Here is a 20,853-nt window from a genome sequence, read left to right as displayed (position 1 = left end):
CAAAGCAAAGCCATTATCTGATTGCTTGTACCTTAAACAGTTACTTTATTTGATTTTTTTTTTTCTTTTTACAGTTGCACCTGTGGCATAGAGAAGTTCCTGGGCCAGGGGTCAAATCAGAGCTGCACTTGTGGCCCATGCCACAGCCACAGCAACACTGGATCTGAGCCACGTCTTCAACGTACATTGCAGCTTATGGCAAAGCTGGATCCTTAAACCACTGAACCAGCCCAGGGATCGAACCCGCATCCTCACAGAGACAACATCAGGTCCTTAACCGGTTAGCCACAACAGGAACTCCCTACTTGCCTTATTTGAGAAAGCCTCATTGACTGTTTGTGATTGTTTGTCCTTAGGTTTTGATTTCTTAACATTGAGGCATTGACGGGCTTAGGTTTGCTAAGGCTGCTAAGGCATTAGAATCATCTCAGTCTAATGGCCTCCCTGTTTAATTAATTTAGCAGTAATAACACTATATGGCATTTGTTTTAAAAGTATGGATTCTAAAGTGCTTTTCACTGATGCTGATGCTGAAATTTTCTTTTTTTTGTGTCAGCAAACACCAAACGAGTTATTTCACCGCCTTTCTCTACTTTACAAAAGAGGACTGAGGGAAAGTGGCTGGTGGAAGCCACAGAGCAAGTTCAAGGCTAGACTGAGAGGAGAACCTAGGGGTTCTGAATCACCCTCCCAGTTTAACCCCAAACACTTTCCCTCCGCAGCTATCTGATGAGTCTTTAGCAGAGGCCAAGTCCTCCCAGGCCCATCAGGGAAAGTGCTCCTGGGAGAAGACATCTGAATGTCATTTTCCAGGATGATTATCTGGAGTTTGCCAGATGAAAGGTAACCTGACTTCCCCTCTCCCAGGGCTAACTCGGAGGGAGAACCCTGCACCGTCCCGACTTAGCCACCTCAGTTGAAACTCAGTCAAAACCTACTTCAGTAAACACACAGTAAGTGCTCAATAAACATTTATTGTGTTTATTACTGTATCTCAGATTAGCAAAGTGAGGCAATGATGTCAATCAACCGACTTAAGAAGCCCTCTGTATCTTTTTCCTCATATCCTTAACAGGATAGACTCTTCCTGCTTCACTATTCCACTTCCTCATCTTTGCTTGAAACCTTTTGCTGTGTTTCCATTTTCTACACATCTTAGCTGAATAGGTTCCATTTGCATATACCTGGAGTGTTTTTCCTAGTTTACGGTTTTGATTCTTCACTGTTTCCGTACACTTCTACCGTAGCTCCCATATTCCAGTTCTTACCGCCTTTGCTCAGAATTCTCTGCTGTACGGCACTAACTGCTACTAGGAATATGGCGCCTTCCAGTCTGTCACGGGTTTCGTTCAGCAGGCGCAACCATATTAAACCCCTGGCTCAGGGAGACTATCAACCGGGAAAGTCTCGCGATAAAGGTAAGTCGGAGGGGTCCGCGCCAATTTCCGCGATAGCCCAGAGAGTCCCACAGCCCGGGCACTGGAAGGGGAAGGTTGTAGCTTTTCAGCTGAGGGCTGGAAAAAAGAGGAGGAAAGTGGCGGAGTCCGGTTCTCCGAAGGGTTTCATTCACTGACTGCGGTGTTGGGAGTAAGGACGTCATGTATGATCAGCGACTGAGCGTTTGTAACGGTCGGTATTTTCCAGTCCTGTTGTAGATAGTAATTAACGGGGCCTGATGAAGGTAGTCATTGCAGCTGGTAGTGGACTCTGAGGAGGGGTGGCCTCTTACCAAGCGTCTGTGGGGCTAGTGATCGGGTGCCTCTGCGAGTGAGTCTTTCAGAATCAAGGGCTGGGGTGACATAGGAATCAATGATTGGAGGGCTGAAGGGGAGTATCTTTCATTAGGGTTATTTTGGGTCAGTGAGTGAGGGCTGTAGTGGACAACTGTTAGACGCCTGTGTGATAGCTTGGGGAGCAGGCAATTCGTGATCAGCGATTCCTGTTCCTGCCTGAATTTTAACAGTGTGCATCCAGGCTGCGCCCCGCACATATCACTCCGCGCACATCACCTTGGCACACGTCATTGTGTGCTAGATTTTCTTGTGTTTATCTCTCCTTTACCGCCTCCCCCCCCCCCACCTTTTTTTGGCTGCCCCCACAGCATATGGAAGCTCCTGGGCCAGGGATCAAATCTGAGCTTCACTTGCAATTTACGCCACAGCTGCTGGCAACTCGGGATCCTTAAGCCACTGCACCACAACTGGAACTCCATATCCTTGTATCTCCTTCCACCCTTAAAGTCATCTATAGCTCCAGCTGAGACATTTTTTTAACAAGCTCCAGATTCACAGTAGCAAGACACCTCCTACACATTTCTGTGAGGTTTATTCACAGACACTTCAATCTTAGCATGATCAAATTAGTTTATCATCGTCCTTCTTCATACTTTACCTGCTCATCCTACTATATTCTGCATCCTTATAAATGGCATCACTCTTCATCCGGATAGGCATAATAAAAATCTTGCAGACATCAGATTTTCTCCCCACCCTTCTCCCATATCCAATCAATCTTCTGATCCTGGCGATTTTGCCTCCCTGCCATCTGTGCAGTTTGTCCTCCCTGTTCCCACTGCTAGGATCTTAGTTCAGGCTGAATCATCCTTTGCCTTTTAAACCTGTATTTGGAAAACTTTGCAGCTGAATGTTGGGCACTCTGGGAAACTCAGAGGAAGGGATGGCTGATTCTATCAGAGGCTTCTAGAAAGCCTTTCTGGAGAAGGTGACATTTGAATTGAGCCTGTGCATTAAAACTGATCCTATTAAGTCTATGGATGAAAGTGACTCTTACTGCTTATCGAACTCCTGTTTATTTTCTTTCAGGCAAACTCCCTCTAGTGAATTGTGCTCTTTAGAACTTCTTTGATAAGAGCTTGGGTTTAAGAGGTCAGTAGGACAATAGCTGCTATGTTTTGTTTCAAAAATAATTTAACTTTATTCTAGAAAAATTGGAAGCTGAAAATGCTTAATGCAACTTAATGGAAATTACTTGTAATCCTGCCACCCAAAGATAACATTTTGATGTATGTCGTTTTAGACACTTTTTTCTTGCAAATATATTTCTTTTCAATGTTCATTGTTTTATAACTTATTTTTCTTGCTTTGTAATTCGGCAAGAAAATTCTTTCCATGGAGTTCCTGTTGTGGCTCAGTGAGTTAAGTACCTGACATGGTGTCCATGTGGGTTCGATCTCTGGCCTTGCTCAGTGGGTTAAGGATCCAGCATTGCCGCAAATGGTGGCATAGGTTGCAGGTGTGGCTTGGACCCCACATTGCGGTGGCATAGGCGGGCAGCTGCAGCTCCAATTTGACCCCTAGCTTTTGACTTCCATATGCTGCAGGTATGGCCCTTAAAAAAAAAAAATAGAAAGAAAAAAAGAAAACTTTTTCCTGGTTTGTAAATACTTTTATAAGATATTTTTTAACGACTTGTATTCTTTCAGTAATTGGTCGACCCAATCCATTTTGTCGAACATCTGAGTGGTTTCTACATTTTAGGTGATAAAGCAGTATTGTGATGAATACTGCAACTATATCTTTGTGTGTATCCATGCTTATTTATTAGAATAAACACCTAATAATAGATTTGAGGGGTCAAAATTGGAAAAACTTTCTAAACATGTAATGAATACAAACATTCACATCCTCAAAGGACAAACATCATGTCCTGATCCTTTCAGAACTATAAATTAACAGATTGATGTTATCACAGCATAATCCTTTGTGGGCTGCCTGAATCTTTGAAAGGGGTAATCTCTAAAAGGTAGTCATTTATGTAGTTGATCTTAGGAATTTCTAGATTCATGATTGTGGGGATTGCAGGTCAGGCTGAGACTCTTAAGGGCTATCTTCCTTTTTCTCCTCCCACCTCATCCAGCTCTGTCCTTACAGGTATCTGCTGTTTCTCAAGAACCACAGAAAATGATCAAGTCTCAGGTAAGTAAGCTATTTATACCCCATTTTGTTTTCCACTGTAGTTGAGGCAGTTTAAAATAAGTAATTCAATTAAATGAAAACATAGAGATGAGGGAAAATAAAATAGAAGATTTAGACTAAAGAAACTTGGAACATAGTAATACAGGCTATAGGATCATTTAATTAAAATTGCACATACCACCCACAGTTTTATGATTTACAATGTACATTAAATATAATTTCTTGAAGAAAGTAAAGATTGCTTTGCATTTAGGTTTGAAGTTATTCTCCTGATGGGTCTGCATACCTATGATATAGTCCTTAACACTTACCAATCCATGATAAATTCCATGGCAGCCAATTACCAACCCATTCCATAAATTCCTAGGCTGTTTCTTAACATTTGTCAAAATACGTCTAGGGCATAAAAACAAGACAGAATTCATTTTCTAGGTAGTAAAATTAGAGGTCCAAACACACAGCTGTCGGAGTCGCTATTGTGGCGCAGTGGAAACAAATCCAACTAGTATCCATGAGGCTGTGGGTTCTATTGCTGGCCTTGCTCTGTGGCTTGGGGATCTGGCGTTGCCATGAGCTGTGGTGTAGGTTGCAGGCACTGCTTGGATCCCTTGTTGGTGTGGCTGTGGTGTAGGCCGGCAGCTATAACTCCATTTCTACCCTAGCCTGGGAACTTCCATATGCCATGGGTGTGGCCCTAAAAAGAAGAAAACAGAAAACAAAAAACACAGCTGTCAAATAGTCTGGTTTGATCCATAAATAAAAATCTGTTATTTGTGGAGCAGCATTTTTAAACTCTGGGAATTTGTAAAATTAGCCCAGGGGAGTAATGTCATTAAAGGTAATAACTGGAGTTCCCGTCTTGGCGCAGCAGAAACGAATCTGACTAGGAACCATGAGGTTGCAGGTTCAATCCCTGGCCTCGCTCAGTGGGTTAAGGATCCAGCGTTGCTGTGGCTGTGGTGTAGGTCAACAGCAACAGCTCTGTTTCGATCCCTAGCCTGGGAACCTCCATATGCCACGGGTGTGGCCCTAAAAAGACAAAAAAAAAAAAAAAAGGTAATGCTAATTTTAATTTTATTAAATTTTTAAAATAATTCAGTTTGCAGTTTTTAACCAATAAGTAAAGTAATTATATATTTTTCCTTTAAAATGCAATAGATTGAGAGCCTCACAATGTGTATCAAGTGAGCATGCATGGTAGATAGTGGTGATCAGGTGAATTTGCTAATCTCACTCAACTAAACACTGCTAGCCAGTGTCTTAGTGGTTGTGATTGTTATACAGTTTTAAATGTGGTTATTTGAAGCTATATATTGTTTAATTTTTACCTGTAATGTTCCATTGGTTATACATACCCCTATGTAGCATACAGCTTCAGCATAGTAGTCTTCTAAGTGGGGAGCATGCATTTCTTAGGAAATGTGCAAGATGATCCTCTGGGTTATATTGAGAGGAAAGATGAGAACTTATGGTATCTTTTTATTGATCATTAGTATCTCAGTATTGAAGTACTGGTATATAATTTGTGCACCTTATCACTTTCCTTATCCCACTTCAGCCACTAACTCCTATAGTCATATTCTAGATTTATAATTACCAATTACTACAAGCATTTCATTCTCTATTTTATTTCTTTCCTTAATTTCTTTCTCTCTCTCTTTTCCTCCCTCCTTCTCTTTCTCTTTCCCTTCCTTTCTCCCTTTCTTTCTTCCTCTCTCTCTTTCTCTTTCTTTCTTTTTCTCTTCATTCGTTCCTATCTTTCGCTCTTTTTCTTTCTCTTTCTTCCTTTCTCCCTTTCTTTCTTTCTTCCTCTCTCTTTCTCTCTCTCTTTCTTTCTCTTATTTCCTTCCTTCCTTCCTTCCCTCCCTGTGGCATATGGAGTTCCTGGGCCAGGGATCAGATCTGAGCTGAATTGCGACCTATGCCACACCTGCAGCAATACCGGATCCTTAACCCGCTGTATTGGGCTGAGGGCTGAACCTGCATCCCACTGCTCCAGAGATGCCACCTATCCCCATGTGCCACATCAAGAACTCCTCTATTTTATTTCTATTTCTAGCTTATAACTCTAGTACTATGACTCCAGCAATTCTTCAGTTCTGTATAGATCTCTGATCCACTGACCCTCCATTTTTTCACTGTTTATTACATTCCTCTCCCCACTTCTTACCTCTCTCTTTTCTCAGCTTGAATTCCTTCTTAGTTTTTGTTAGGAGCAGCTGTCACTCCACTGAGTCCAATTGCCCATCCACTATGCCACATAGATGTCTATTATAATAGAGATCTTGAACTTAATGGGGCAACTAGAATTTTTTTGTGGTAGAATATTTATATATTATATACCTGGAGTTCCCATTGTGGCTGAGTGGTTTAAGGACCCAATATCATCTCTGTGAGGATGTAGGTTCAATTCTTGGCCTTGCTCAGTGGGTTAAGGATCCAGCACAGCTGAACTGTAGATTGCAGATGTGGCTCAGATTCAGTGTTGCCGTGGCTGTGGCATAGGCCCCAGCTGCAGTTCTGATTCAACCCCTGGCCCAGGAACATCCATATGCCATAGGTGCAGCTTTAAAAGGGAAAAAAACACACACACACACACACCATAAAGTTTGCCATGTAGTCATTTTTATGTGTATAATTCAGTTGTATTAGTTATATTCACAGTTTGTGCATCCATCACCACCATCTATTTCCAAACTTTATTTTTTAATTAAAAAAATTTTTCTTTTGCCTTTTAGGGTCACTCCTGCAGCATATGGAGGTTCCCAGGCTAGGGGTCTAATTGGAGCTACAGCTGCCAGCCTACGCCACAGCCACAGCAACACTGGATCTGAGCCGAGTCTTCGACCTACACCACAGCTCACGGCAACGCCAGATCCTTAACCCACTGAGCAAGGCCAGGAATTGAACCCGCAACCTCATGGTTCCTAGTCAGATTCATTAACCACTGAGCCATGACGGGAACTCCGAGTTGTACATTTTAAAGCAAATCGCATACATGACATTTTACCAGTGCATACTTGCTTGCAGATTTTTGTTGTTGTCATCTTCATTTTTCTGACAAATGATACTGGTTTTCCTTTTAGTGGTTTCCTTTTCAAATACATTTATGTACATAAAAGAGTTGAGTTAAAACTGTTAAGTCAGTCATAGTGCAGGTGACACACTGATATGGCAAAACCTGTGAAGGCAGTATGTGAATTAATGATGTTTGAGAGCATTATACTGAACTCACAGTTCCCTGAATTTACTGTGTTCTTCATCGTCATATGCCTTCCTGATCTTTCTCTCTCTTCCACTCCATAGGTTACCAGAGGATACACTTCATTTTTTATGTTTCAGAATCTTTTAATTTCATCTTTACATTTAAAATTTTTTATTTTTATATTTTTCAGTATTCATTTTGTATTACCTTATATCTACAAAGCCCAACTCAACATCCCAAAATAGAATCACCTTTCTTCCCTATTTCTATTATAACCTATTTCACACCTATAGCATTTACTTACTTGTTTGCCTCCATCTACTAGTCTGTAAACCTTCTGTGTGTTACTCTTTTTTTTTTTTTTTTTTTTTAATGGCTGCATCTGTGGCCTATGGAAGTTCCTGGGCCAGGGGTCGAATCAGAGCTACAGCTAAGGCCTTCACCACAGCCACAGTGACACTGGATCTGAGCCACACCTATGACTTACACCTTGATGCTGGATCCTTAACCCACTGAGCCACAATGGGAACTTGTGTGTTTTATTCATATTTGTATCCTTAGCGCCAAATAGGGCTGGTCACACAGGTGCTTAATAAATGCTTGCGGGAGAGAGAATGTATGATTCTCACTAGCAAAGTTTTCCTAATAGGAGTTTGGGTTCTCCCCCATAGTAGAACCCCAAATTGGCCTTATAGTAAACATTCTCTGTTAACTTTTTGTGATGATGAAAATAGAAATAACTTCTCATACATCTCTTACACATCACTCAGTGTTTTTCACTTTAGATTGAATAGGAATGTCCTGTGACAGGGATTTGTGTCATCCAAAGGTGTGACTGTTGGACTTTGCTCAGGAGGAGTGGCAGCAGCTGGACCCTGCTCAAGGAAACCTATACAGGGATGTGATGCTGGAGAACTATAGCAACCTTGTTTCAGGGGGTAAGGACATCTTTCCTCAAGGGTACTGTTATTATTTACTTATTGCTGTGTAACACTTACTCCAAAATTTAGTGGTTAAAGTCAACATTTTTTTACAAATAATTTCCGTAGGTCAGAAATTTGGAATGACTTAGCTTGGTGGTTCTGGCTTGTGGTCTCATGTGGTTGTAGTGAGATGTTAGCAGGGGCTGCATTCATCTGAAAGCTTGACTGGACTGTAGGATCCATTTCCAAGATAACTCACTCCCTTGGCTATTGGTAGGAGTCTTTAGTTCCTTGGTATTCATTGGCAGGAAGATCTCAGTTTCTTGCCATGGGGGCCTATTCTCATGACGTGGTGGCAAATGTCCCCCAGATAGAGTGAGAGCAAGGAGGAAGTCACAGTGCCTTTTATGACCAAGTATCCGAAATTACACACCATTACTTCTATTTTATTGTGTTTATTAGAAGTGAGTTTCTACGTCCAGCCCACACTCAAAGGATGCAGAATTAAGCCTTACTTCTTGAGGGGAAGAGGGTCAAAGAATTTATGGGGATATATTAAACCCACCGTAGAACCCAGTCAACTGCCTTTCCTTTATATTTTACTAAAAGCTGCTGGGTCTCTTAATGCTTAATAAGCTCCGTTTTAAGCAATAAGATTAAAAGAATATTAATTTTGTGTACTAAATACTCTGCTTCTACCTCTTCAGTGAATTTGGATGAAGAGAAAATGGGTACTGCATCCTACCCATTCTTTGAAGCCCCCAAGACATTCTTTGGAGGCTGGGCCCAAGTTCGTGGCTTTTATAAATTAATTGTGATGCTATATATGTATTTCTTATATATATAATAAAGTGTTCAAATGTTAATTATATATTTATTTTCATATGTATACATCTACTTGACCACTACTCAGATCAAGATACAGAATATTTTCAGAGTTCCCATCATGGCTCAGTGGTTAACGAATCCAACTAGGAACCATGAGGATGCAGGTTCGATCCCTGGCCTTGCTCAGTGGGTTAAGGATCCGGTGTTGCCATGAGCTGTGGTGTAGGTTGCAGGCATGGCCTGGATCCCGAGTTGCTGTGGTTGTGGTGTAGGCCGGCAGCTACAACTCCTATTAGACCCCTAGCCTGGGAACCTCCATGTGCCGTGAGAGCAGTCCTAGAAAAGGCAAAAAGACAAAAAAAAAAAGATACAGAATATTTTCAGTTCTTCAGCAGGCTCTCCTGAACCCCCCTTACCATTTACCTCCTCAGAGATAACAACTTGTGGTTTCTGTCACCATAAATTGATTCTGTTTTTGACCTTCATGTAAGTGTAATCACACAGTAAGTTTTTTTGTCTCATGTCTTTCATTTAACATATCTGAATTTCATTCATGTCATTGCACATGATAGTAGTTTGTTGTTCTTTATTATTGTGTTATATTCTATTTGATGAGTATACAATAATTCATCCATTTATCCGGTTCACTATTGATGGTCATTTGGGTTGTTTAAGATTTGGGCAATTATGAGTAAAGTTATTCATACTCATATGTTAATAATATATAACATTTTCATACATGAACATTTTATACATATCTTTTGGTAGAAATAAGCATATCATTTCTTTTGGGTATATACAGAGGAGTGGAATTTCTGGGTCATAGAGTATGTGTATATTTAGCTTTCATAGATATTACCAGTTTTCCAAAGGGATTATAACAATTTGTATTATTTGTATGAGAGTTCCATTAACCTTTGGTAATGTCTTTTTAATTTTAGCCATTCTGGTGCATGTGTAATGGATGTGAGTTCTGGGATGGTTAGTTGCCCACTAACACCCAAGTCCTATATTATTTCCCATAAACAGGGTCTCAGTCTCTGAATTCAGATGTAACCTTCTTGTTTAAACAAGGAGAACCATGGAAAGAGGAGGAACACATGTCAAATTGGACCTATTCAGGTAAGTGAGAACCATCAAATGGGAGGCAGGGAAGTAAGATTCATATTGATTATTGAGATGTCTATCTTTTAAGTATTCTTTAGGGAGTTTTTTTTTTTTTTTTTTTTTTTTTTGTCTTTTTTGCCTTTTCTTGAGCCGTATCCTGAGGCATATGGAGATTCCCAGGCTAGGGGTCCAATCAGAGCTGTAGCCACCGGCCTACTACGCCAGAGCCACGGCAACGCAGGATCCAAGCCAACAGGAACTCCTAGGGAATTCTTGAAGCCCGTAGATGTTTACAAATGGCTGAAGACAGTTGGTGCGGGATTGTGGAATACTTAAATGGGATACTGCTACTATCAAACACCCACATAATCCCTTTTGACTTTTAGATAAATATGATACCCTCTTACCTACACTCTTAATCTTATCTAGCCCATGTATTTAGGACATTTCTTAATTCGTTAGCATCTCTATGACTAACATCTTAACACTCCACTTTCCCAGAGTGGGCTTTTACTTCTCTCCTCTAGCATTCTTAGGTATGCTCTCTTTCAAAGTAACGTACTGAGTGATATTCACATTCTTTCCAATTGCTGTGTTTTTCTCACCTTCCTTTCTTTGTGAAGTGTCTTGGAGTTACAATCTTTCAATAATAGAAATGTTATTCCTTCCTTGCCTGTCTTTTTTCCCCACTACTTTTTCTATGACCATTTTAGCTGATTCTTTATGCCATTTTTATTACTGGGTGTTTTCTTTCTTTTATTCAGTGCCACTTATTAAATTTTTATTTCCCTTCTTTTTTCCCTGACCACACCTTGTAATTTAATCTTCCTTTTTTTCCCCTGAGTGCAGTCAATTCTTTTTTCATTTCTCCCTGTTTTTTTTGTTTTGTTTTGTTTTGTTTTAATTCTGATTCATGGTGATTTTTCCGTGTGCTGATATGCTTGTTTGAGTGTATTTTATTCTGCTTGGAGTTCAAATAAAATTTTATCTTGTTTCATGGCAAGTTTTTTTTGTTTTGTTTTGTTTTTTTGCTTTTTTTTTTTTAGGGCCACACCTGCAGCATATGGGAGTTCCCAGGCTAGGGATCGAATCAGAGCTGCAGATGCTGGCCTATGCCACAGCTCACAGCAATGCCGGATCCTTAACCCACTGATTGAGGCCAGGGATCGAACCTGAGTCCTCATAGATACTAGTTGGGCTCGTTACCACTGAGTCATGATAGGAACTCCCCATGGCAAGTTTTTTAACGGGGACGATTTCCTTTGTTTATTTCTGTACAAATTTATTTCCTGGTTTTCTGTAATAGTTTTCTATGGACTTTACTTTTTCATTTTCATCATATCACGGCACCTTGTTTTTTTTTTTTAAATAAGATTTCTAATTTTATGGGTCCTTTTTCTGTCAGTAGCAATGTCCAGGTAGTTAAGCAGGATCCTTTCTTTCCTTCCTTCATACCCTCCTTACTTCCTTCATACCCCCTTTCCTTCATGTGATTAGGGAGGAGTTTTCAGTTTTCTGGTTTTGTAGTTCTCCTTTGTCTTCTAGGACCCTAAATTTCCTCTCTTTTTTTTTTTTTTTCTTTTTCCCATCACCACCACCCAATTACCAGAGGGTACTCCTTCCTTCTTTTTTGCATTTTTGCCTCCCTTTTAAACTGCCTATTCTTCTGACGATTGCCCCTTTTAAGTAGAGTATATCTTATCCTCTGCCTTTTTAATGTCATCTGACCCTTTTTATTTTTATTTATTTATTTATTTTTTGTCCTTTTGCTATTTCTTTGGGCCACTCCCACGGCATATGGAGGTTCCCAGGCTAGGGGTTGAATTGGAGCTGTAGCCACTGGCCTACACCGGAGCCACAGCAACGCGGGATCTGAACCATGTCTGCAACCTACACCACAGCTCACGGCAACGCCGGATCGTTAACCCACTGAGCAAGGGCAGGGACCGAACCCGCAACCTCATGGTTCCTAGTCGGATTCGTTAACCACTGCACCACGACGGGAACTCCCATCTGACCCTTTTTAAATGTGTGTACTTTGAAATCTTTTCCCAGTAGTTTTGCTCTAATCTGCCTGGTTACATATAAAATATTTTTATTTTTAGTGTGAATTTAATCTTTCTGCTGGTCACAACAACTCACTCTCAGTCCCCTTTGCTAGCACCCTTCCTCTTTCATTCTGAGATATTTTTTGGTCTGCCTCTGTTCCTCACAGTAGAGATGGGCAGAAGTGCCAGGGGCTATGTGGGAGTTCATCAACTCTTACTTTTCCATTGCTCTCTGGTCACTTCTTTTTATGTCTGTTTCTTCTTCTGTCTTTGGGTTTTTTTTTTTTTTTTTTTTTTTTTTTTTTTTTGGTTTTTATGGCTGTGCCTCTGGCACATTGAAGTTCACAAGGTAGGGGTTGAATTGGAGCTGCAGCTGCCTGCCTATACCACAACCACAGCAACATGGGATCTGAGCTGCATCTGGTGACCCACACCACACACATCTCACAGCAATACCAGATCCTTAAACCACTGATCAGAGCCAGGGATCAAACCCACATCCTCATGGATACTAGTGAGTTTTGTTACCACTTAAACATAATGGGAATTCCCTGTCTTTGTGTTTAAATATCATATTCTTAAATTTTAAAGCTAGGAGTTCTGTTGTGGCTCAGCAGTTAATGAACCCAGCTAGCATCCATGAGGATGTGGGTTCGATCCCTGGCCTTGCTCAGTGGGTTAAGGATCTGGTGTTGCCATGAGCTGTGGTGTAGGTTGCAGACATGGCTCAGATCCTATGTTGCTGTGGCTCTGGCCTAGGCCTGAAGCTATAGCTCCGAATGGACCCCTAGCCTGGGAACCTCCATGTGCCTTGGGGGTGTGGCCCTAAAAGACAAAAAGACCAAAAAAAAAAAATTAAAGCTAAACAAACTCATGATCAGATTTCTATCTATTTCTGCTAAAAAGAAGAGCTTTATTTATTTTTTTATTTCTGTGTTTTATGTTCTTCAAAGCTCAAAAGCAAAGTAACATTATTTAGACATGGATTTTCTTTCAGACTTTGAAATTAGACCCGAGATGAAAGAATTAACTTCACAGAAGAGAATTTCTGAAGAAGTGATACTCTATAACATGATAGTACTCAAATTTTGAAGACTGGAAACTTGAAGATGGGATAAATCACCAGGAAAACCAAGGCAAGCTTTTGAAACAAGTTGCATTTATTAACAATAAGTCACTGACTAAGGAGGTAGACCAAGAATGTAATGCACTGGGGAAAATAGTTAATCTGAACAGAATATCTAATGAACACATCAGAGCCTTCATACATAAGTCACATCTCTTTGCCCAACCAAAAAGTCTAACAAGTGAAAGATACGAATGTATTCAGTGTGGGAAAGCCTTCAGTGGAAAGTCAGGACTTATTGTACATCAGAGAATTCATACTGGGGAAAAACCATACAAATGTGATGAATATGAAAAAGCCTTTATTCAGAAGTCACAACTTCTGTACATCAGATAATTCATACAGGAGAGAAACCCTATGAATGTAGTGAATGTGGAAAAGCATTCATCCAGAAGTCAAACCTCATTATTCTTCAGACGATGCACACAGGGGAGAAACCCTATGAATGCAATGAATGTGGGAAGGCTTTCAGCAAGAAGTCAACACTTAGTGTTCATCAAAGAGCTCATACAGGGAAGAAGCCATATGAATGCGAAGAATGTGGAAAAGCCTTCATCTGGCAGTCACAGCTCATTGTACATCAGAGAATTCATACTGGGGAGAAAACCCATAGATGTAAAGATTGGGGAAAAGCCTTTGACAGGACATCAGAACTAAGTGTACATCACAGAATTTATACTGGAGAGAAACCCTTTGAATGCAATGAATGTAAAAAAGCCTTCATCCAGAAGTCAGATCTCATTGTACATCAAAGAACTCACACTGGAGACAAAAGTATCAATGCGATAAATGTGGGAAAGCCTTCATCCGGAGTTCACAGTTCATTGAACACCAGAGAATTCATACTGGGGAGAAACCCTATGAATGCAGTGAATGCAGAAAAGGTTTTATCCAGAAGTCACAACTCATTGCACATCAGAGAATTCATACTGGGACGAAACCATATGAATGCAGTGAATGTGGAAAAGCCTTTAGCAAGAAGTCACACCTTACTGTACATCCTGGAATACATATTGGAGAAAAACCTTATGAATGCTGTGACTGTAGAAAAACTTTCAGCAAGAAATCTACTCTCATTGTTCATCAGAGAAAACATATTGAACAGAAACACTTTTAATGGAGTGAGAATACTTTAATTCAGTGGTCAAAATTTCATTACACTTTATGGAATTCCTATAGGCTAGAAACTCTATGAATGTAGTAAATATGAGAAGCTTCAACAATAGTTTCAGAACTATTGAGCATTAGAAAATGCATGCTGGGAAGCAACTTTGAAAAATCATGTTTCCAAAAAACATTATATTGATTTATATCTAAAAGTTTTTTTAAGTGTACTAGAAAAATCTCAATTACACATGATTGACTTGTTCACTATAAAGTACACGTTTCTCTTTAGTGAATAAATGAATTGATTTATCATGACAGTAAAGTGACAGCCATATGTAATTGTTCTGCAAGTGATGTAAGAAGGGATTTAAGCCCAAATTATCTGTTGGTGGGAAGTGGATATGGATATTTACACTGGTCTTACCTTTTCATACTAAATGACACCATTTCCCCACCTCTCAAAACAAAAATGTAAAAAGACAAGTTGTAACTGAAAAAGCAATATGGTTTGTTATTTAATAAGTGTCAAAAAGAAATCACATTTAACTCTTCCCCACTTCTTTCTTGTGTATAGAATGAAGAGAGGATGAAGCCAAAATATTTATTTATAAAGACTTCAGAAGTCAGTGGTAGACTTAAAAAATATTGTTTGATTTTTTTTTTTCTTTTTAGGGCTGCACCTGCAGCATATGGAGGTTCCCAGGCTAGAAGTCTAATTGCAGCTACAGCTGCCAGCCTATGCCACAGCCACAGCAACATGGAATCTGAGCCACGTCAGCAACCTATATCACAGCTCACAGCAATGCCAGATCCTTAACCCACTAAGCAAGGCCAGGGATTGAACTGGCCTCATGGATCCTAATGGGGTTGGTTAACCACCGAGCCACAGAGGGAACCCCAGAATTGAATGTTTTTTAAAGCTCCTTTTATGGATATTTCTACCATAATGGCATTCTACTAAGCATTTTGACACATCTTTCTTATTTAATCACTGCAGCAAATGTATGAGACTGGCATTATCACAGTTCTATGGGTGAGGCAGGTGGAGCCCAGAGATATCCCCTGATCCAGCTGAGGCCAGTTGCTGGTAAGTTGAGGTTTGGAATTCACACTGCCACCTTCCCCCCACACACACTATTCTGGCCCTCTGGGGACATTGAGGAGTGAGTGCCATGCTACTTCAGCTCCAGAGATAATTAATTGAATGGAATTAAACATTATATGGTATTCTTATCCTGTCCCTATGTTATGTTGATTAAATAAGAAATATGCATTTTAAAGTGGTTATTAGATTTTGCTTTCTTATACTTAGAAGCTGTTGGAGACATATATTTTTTGAGATATTTGTTCAGGGATATGTTTTGCTACCCTATAAATTTCCTCATAACCAGCCTATGCATTAGAAATTTTACTATTATTTTTTAGTTTTAAAAAAATTTTGTTTTGTTGAGCTGTTTTTTTTTTTTTTTCTTTGTTTTTGTCTTTTCTAGGGCCACACCCCCAGCATATGGAGGTTCCCAGCCTGGAGGTTTAATCGAAGCTGTAGCCACCGGCCTATGCCAGAGCCATAGCAACGTGGGATCTGAACTGTGTCTGCACCATAGCTCACGGCAACACCGGATCCTTAACCCAGTGAGCAAGGCTAGGGATGGAACCGGAAACATGGTTCCTAGTCGGATTCGTTAACCACTGAGCCACGATGGGAGCTCCTGTTTTTTTTTTTAATTATCACAAAATTTTCTTGCAGATTCAGTCATTGTCTAAGGTATACCCTCCCTCCTTTTTTTTTTTTTTTTTTTTTTTTCTTAGGGCCACACCCACAGCGTATGGAAGTTCCTGAGTTAGGGGTCAAATCAGAGCTGCAGCTGCTGGTCTACACCACAGATCACAGCAATACTGGATTGCTAAGCCACTGAGCAAGGCCAGGGATTAAACCCACATCCTCATGGATACTAGTTGGGTTCTTAACCCACTGAGCCACAATGGGAACTCCTGGCATACTCTCCTTTTAAAAACACAAAACCTAACCTTATATACTATAATTTTTTTTTTTTTTTTGCCATGGTCACAGCATGTGGAAGTTCCCAGGACAGGGATTGAACTTGCAACACAGCAGTGACCTGAGCCACTGAAGTGACAATGCTGGATGCTTGACCCCTGCACTGCAAAGGAACTCTTAACCTTATATGTTGTAAATATTCATTGTCAAGTAGTATAATGAATAGACAGATAGGTATCAAAAAACCTTTTAAAACTTTTATTGAATGAAGGTGAAGCTAATGAAGCACATTGAACTAGATACTAAGTTTTTTAAATGAAATATTTCTTTTTTAGATTTTAAATGAAAAATGCTTTAAAACTGAAATAATTAGTAACAACTATAATTATTAATTTACATTTAAAATGTTTTCAAATAACGATTCTAAAATAAAAGGAGTTAATATCAGTCATGCAATTTTTTTAGTCATATTTGAAGATCAATGTTGATATAACACTCATATTCATAACCTTGATATAAGTGTATGAAGTTAATTTTCTAAACAAACATATCAGAAACTAAAATATCCATGTGTTTTGCCCTTCAATGTTGTCATCTTGGAACCTATTTGATAATGCAAGTTACGCAGTCACATTAATTTATGGAGTACTTGTCTTAGATTTTCCTTCAGGTCCAGCTTACTGATTAGGCCTCATATGAAACCAAATAGTATTTTCAGAGAATCTCAATCATTAGTCACTAGCCATTCGTTAACCCTTCCCACTATCAACCCTTTAATTCTGTGCCTGATTTCAGCAAGAAGAAAAAAACTCATATCCCTTTTATAGTCATTTCAATTCTCAGATACTTAGAAGATTCAATATCTTTTTTTGTTTTGTTTTTGGCTGCACCTGCAGCCTACAGAAGTTCTTGGGCCAGGGACCAAACCTGAGCCACAGCAGTGATAATACTGAATCCTTAACTACAAGGTCACTGGGGATCTCTCTGAAGATTCGATAGCTATCTTTATTTTCACATTTTGACCTCTTACTTCATGGTTTCCTACATGTAGCTAGTATTGCCAAGAACATTAAATAAGCATGAAATTCCATACTTTTTTCTCTTGCCTCCTAATATATTTGACATCTCATCCTATTTACTCCTAGTCTCATTAAAAGGATACTTTATACAATGTTCTTTCTACTTCATTAGTATTACTAACCTTTTCACTTCATTAGTATTACTAATAGATATTTATTGGGCACTGTGAGTCAGATACTGTTCTCGTTTTAAACAACTGGAACTTGAAAGATTATACATGAAACCATGAGAGTTCTCTGGTGACCTAGTGGCATTGTCACTGCTATGGCTCGTGTTCCATCCCTAGCCCACGAACTTTTGCATGCCAAAAAAAAAAAAAAACCCCAAAAAACAAAAAAAAAAAAACTTCTGCATGCAAAAATTATTTTAAAAATCTGTGTATGTGGAGTTCCCATTGTGGAGCAGTGGAAATTAATCTGACCAGGAACCATGGGGTTGGGGCTTCAATCCCTGGCCTTGTTCAATGGGTTAAGGATCTGGCATTGCTGTGCGCTGTGGTGTAGCTTGCAGATGCAGCTCAGATATGGCGTTGCTGTGGCTATCGTGTAGGCTGGCGGCTGTAGCTCCGATTGGACCTCTAACCTGGGAACCTTCATATGCCATGGGTGTGGCCCTAAAAAGCAAAAAATAGAAAATAAATAAATTTATGTATGAGTTAGGTTCCAGTTGGGAAAACAGAACCTATGTTAGATGGTTCAATAGATGGACTTCAATGCAGGGAAATTGTAGCAAAAGTTTAAAAATGCAAAAAGGAAAAAGTGAGACACATCAAAGATTAGCAACAATTGGCACTTCTGTGCTTCCAGAGACGGAATATTTGTGTCCTCCCAAAATTCATATGTTGAAACATAATCTCTAACATAAAGGTATCTGGAGGTGGGACTTTCAGGGGTTATTAGGTCTGACGACTGGAGCCCTAATAAATAGAAATAGTATCCTTATAAAGGAGACCTCAGGAAGCTCTCTTGCCCCTTCCATCAAGTGAGAACTCAGGATAGGACAGCTGTCTGTGAACTAGCAAATCTTACTTGGCTTGCACCTTTACCAGAGCCTTGGTCTTGGGCTTCTCAGCTTCCAGAAATTTTTGTTCTTTATAAATCATCCAGTCCATATTATGTGTCCAGTTTTAGCAGTCTGAATGGACTAAGACATGCACTGCTGGTTATAGTATGAAACATCTCAGTCTTCTAGAAAGATAATTAGACAGTATTCAAAATTGTTTAATCCTTTGTGATTTTTGTCCTAACCAAATACGGTGTGGATAAAGATCTATCTATAAGAATTTTTAAGGAGTTCCCCTTGTGGCGCAGTAGAAACGAATCCGACTAGGAACCATGAGGTTTCGGATTTTTGATCCCTGGCCTTGCTCAGTGGGTTAAGAATCTGGTGTTACCATGAGCAAAAAAAAAAAAAAAAAAAAAGAAAAAAAAAATTTTTATTTCATATTTGTTTATAATGGCAACAATTAGAGATAATATGCTACTATTGTGGAAGGAATATCAAAATGGGGTCAGTATTGCTAAGAGGGCTCTCTAAATTGGAGCCAGAAGGCTACTAAGGAAGTGTAATGGGCACATCTCAGCCTGGATGGTATCTAACTTTTTGGCCACTTATTGTCCTGATGAAATCATCCAGAACATCTACTAGAAACTTAAGATACCTACCCTAAAATAACTCATGATTCCTTAAGGACAAATATTTCCTGACTCACATCAGAGTCAATCACAACTCTTGCCGGGAAACTTTTAACAATCTCGTGGCATTTTATCTTTATCAGATGTCCTAAGTCTCTTCCCTGGGATATTCTTTCAGGATTACCTGAATTTGTGTCTTGTGAATTGCAATTCTTAAGACTCCAAATAAACTCTTTTTTTTTTTTTTTTTTTTGTCTTTTTAGGGCTGCACCCACAGCATATGGAAGTTCCCAGGCTAGGGGTCAAATCAGAGCTGCAGCTGCTGGCATACACCACAGCTATAGCAACATCAGATCCAAGCCTAGACTATGACCTACACAACAGCTCACAGCAATGTTGGATCCTTAACCTACTGAGCAAAACCAGGAATCAGACCCACATCCGCATGGATGCTGGTTGGGTTCATTACTGCTGAGCCACAGTGCAAACTCCATAAACACTTATTTGCAGATTCTTGCATTATTTTTGGGTAGACACCATTCAGATATTTTATTTAGATTCAGTTGATGGAAAGCTATGTTACTGAGATAACATAGTTATCTGGGATAGGCTGGGACCTAGGACCCTATACTTGAAGTGCTTGCAAGAAACTTTAAGGGACTAAAAATAAGTGCATGATTGTGCAGTTAGGGGCAAATTATGAACAATAAGATACAAAAAGGCCAAAATCTAGCTTCTGCTTTTGAGGTGCTAGAGCAAAAGCAGGATACTGTGCATGATCCCTGCATATAGCTCTCTCAAGGGGGTGGGCAGACCATGAACATCTCTCCAGCCCAAGCCCACCCATCCTTTCCTTCCCTCACTCCATTTTAAGGAAACAGCTCATCCCACCACCCCACCCTGGAGCAAGCAAGAGCAACAGTTACTTGGTTTTCTAGCTGCCTGTGCTACAGCACAAGTCCCGATAAGCCTTACCTGAATTTCTCATCTGGCCTTTTATCAATTTCTACTGATTAAAGAGTTTAAAAACCTGGGTCAGTATCATTATCAGTAAAATAATACTGTAGGATATTTGAAGACATGAAGGAATATTTACCAAAAAATGAAATTTAAAAAGTATTTTTCTATATATTACATTCTTTGTAATGTTAAAGCATATATAAGTATTTAAGCATATGTAACTATATATAATTTGCACATATATGCATAGAAATAGCCTATATATTTAAGTAAATAATTGTGGGTATATTAGACTGGGCTTGTAGCTGATTTTAATTTTGTTCTTTTCTCTCTTTTCTACAGTCTATATATATTCTTTGTATAGGAAAACATTAGGTACATACATTCTTTTTAAATTAAATTCATTTATCTGATTTATTCTCAAGAGTAGATGTAGAGGACAACACAAATTAATGTACAAGGATTCACCAAAGAGTACTATTTTTGGTAATGATATGGATAGAGTAGGATAATTCAATAGAGAGAAAGGGAAATTTAAGGAAATTTGGGAAACTGTTGTAAGCTAATGACACTCTAGAAAAGAGTCCAGTAACTTAGCAACAATCTACCTAGAAGGAAGACCAGTTACATTCAAGGGCCAGGCACACTCAAGCCACAAGTCCTGATGGTTAAAACACAAGACAATAGATAAAGGGTCTACATCTTGTTATTTGAAGTCAGGGAGTTAATGGCCCCGGAAAAGTAGCATTTCTGCATGTAGCCAAGACAGGAATATGGGTGAAATGGGAACTAAAGTAGGTGACAAGGGCTGAGAGTATGAGAGTATGTGAGTATGTGTATACAGTGTATGTTACCACCTTTTTGCTAATATACATATGATTTTTTTTTTTTTTCTAGCCAC

The 20,853-nt window shown here is 39.4% G+C and overlaps 2 protein-coding genes across 3 annotated transcripts in view; both read left to right on the top strand.

Annotated features, from left to right (window-relative positions):
• Positions 1-1,318: 1,318 nt before the first annotated feature.
• On the top strand, positions 1,319-14,601 carry LOC102163337 (uncharacterized). Its single transcript, XM_085020879.1, is given in 9 exon segments — positions 1,319-1,418; positions 3,877-3,935; positions 7,951-7,980; positions 7,982-8,078; positions 9,921-10,013; positions 13,044-13,122; positions 13,124-13,491; positions 13,494-13,943; positions 13,946-14,601. Coding segments are annotated over 9 exon segments (1,620 nt in total). The 3' UTR covers positions 14,290-14,601.
• Positions 14,602-15,256: 655 nt separating this feature from the next.
• The window catches only part of LOC110256075 (uncharacterized), a 103,503-nt gene continuing 97,906 nt past the window's right edge, over positions 15,257-20,853 (top strand). For both annotated transcript variants that reach the window (XR_014825351.1, XR_014825335.1), the window contains exon 1: positions 15,257-15,366. The gene's annotated coding sequence lies outside the window, so the exon portion shown is untranslated. The remainder of the gene's footprint in view (positions 15,367-20,853) is intronic.

Source organism: Sus scrofa, chromosome 1 (assembly GCF_054392235.1).
Source record: "Sus scrofa isolate SSC_HxYL_T2T_F1_AM1 chromosome 1, Sscrofa_HxYL_maternal_Yorkshire_Landrace_v2.0, whole genome shotgun sequence".
NCBI classification, from domain to species: Eukaryota; Metazoa; Chordata; class Mammalia; order Artiodactyla; family Suidae; genus Sus; species Sus scrofa.
This window is presented reverse-complemented; position numbering and strand designations above follow the sequence as displayed.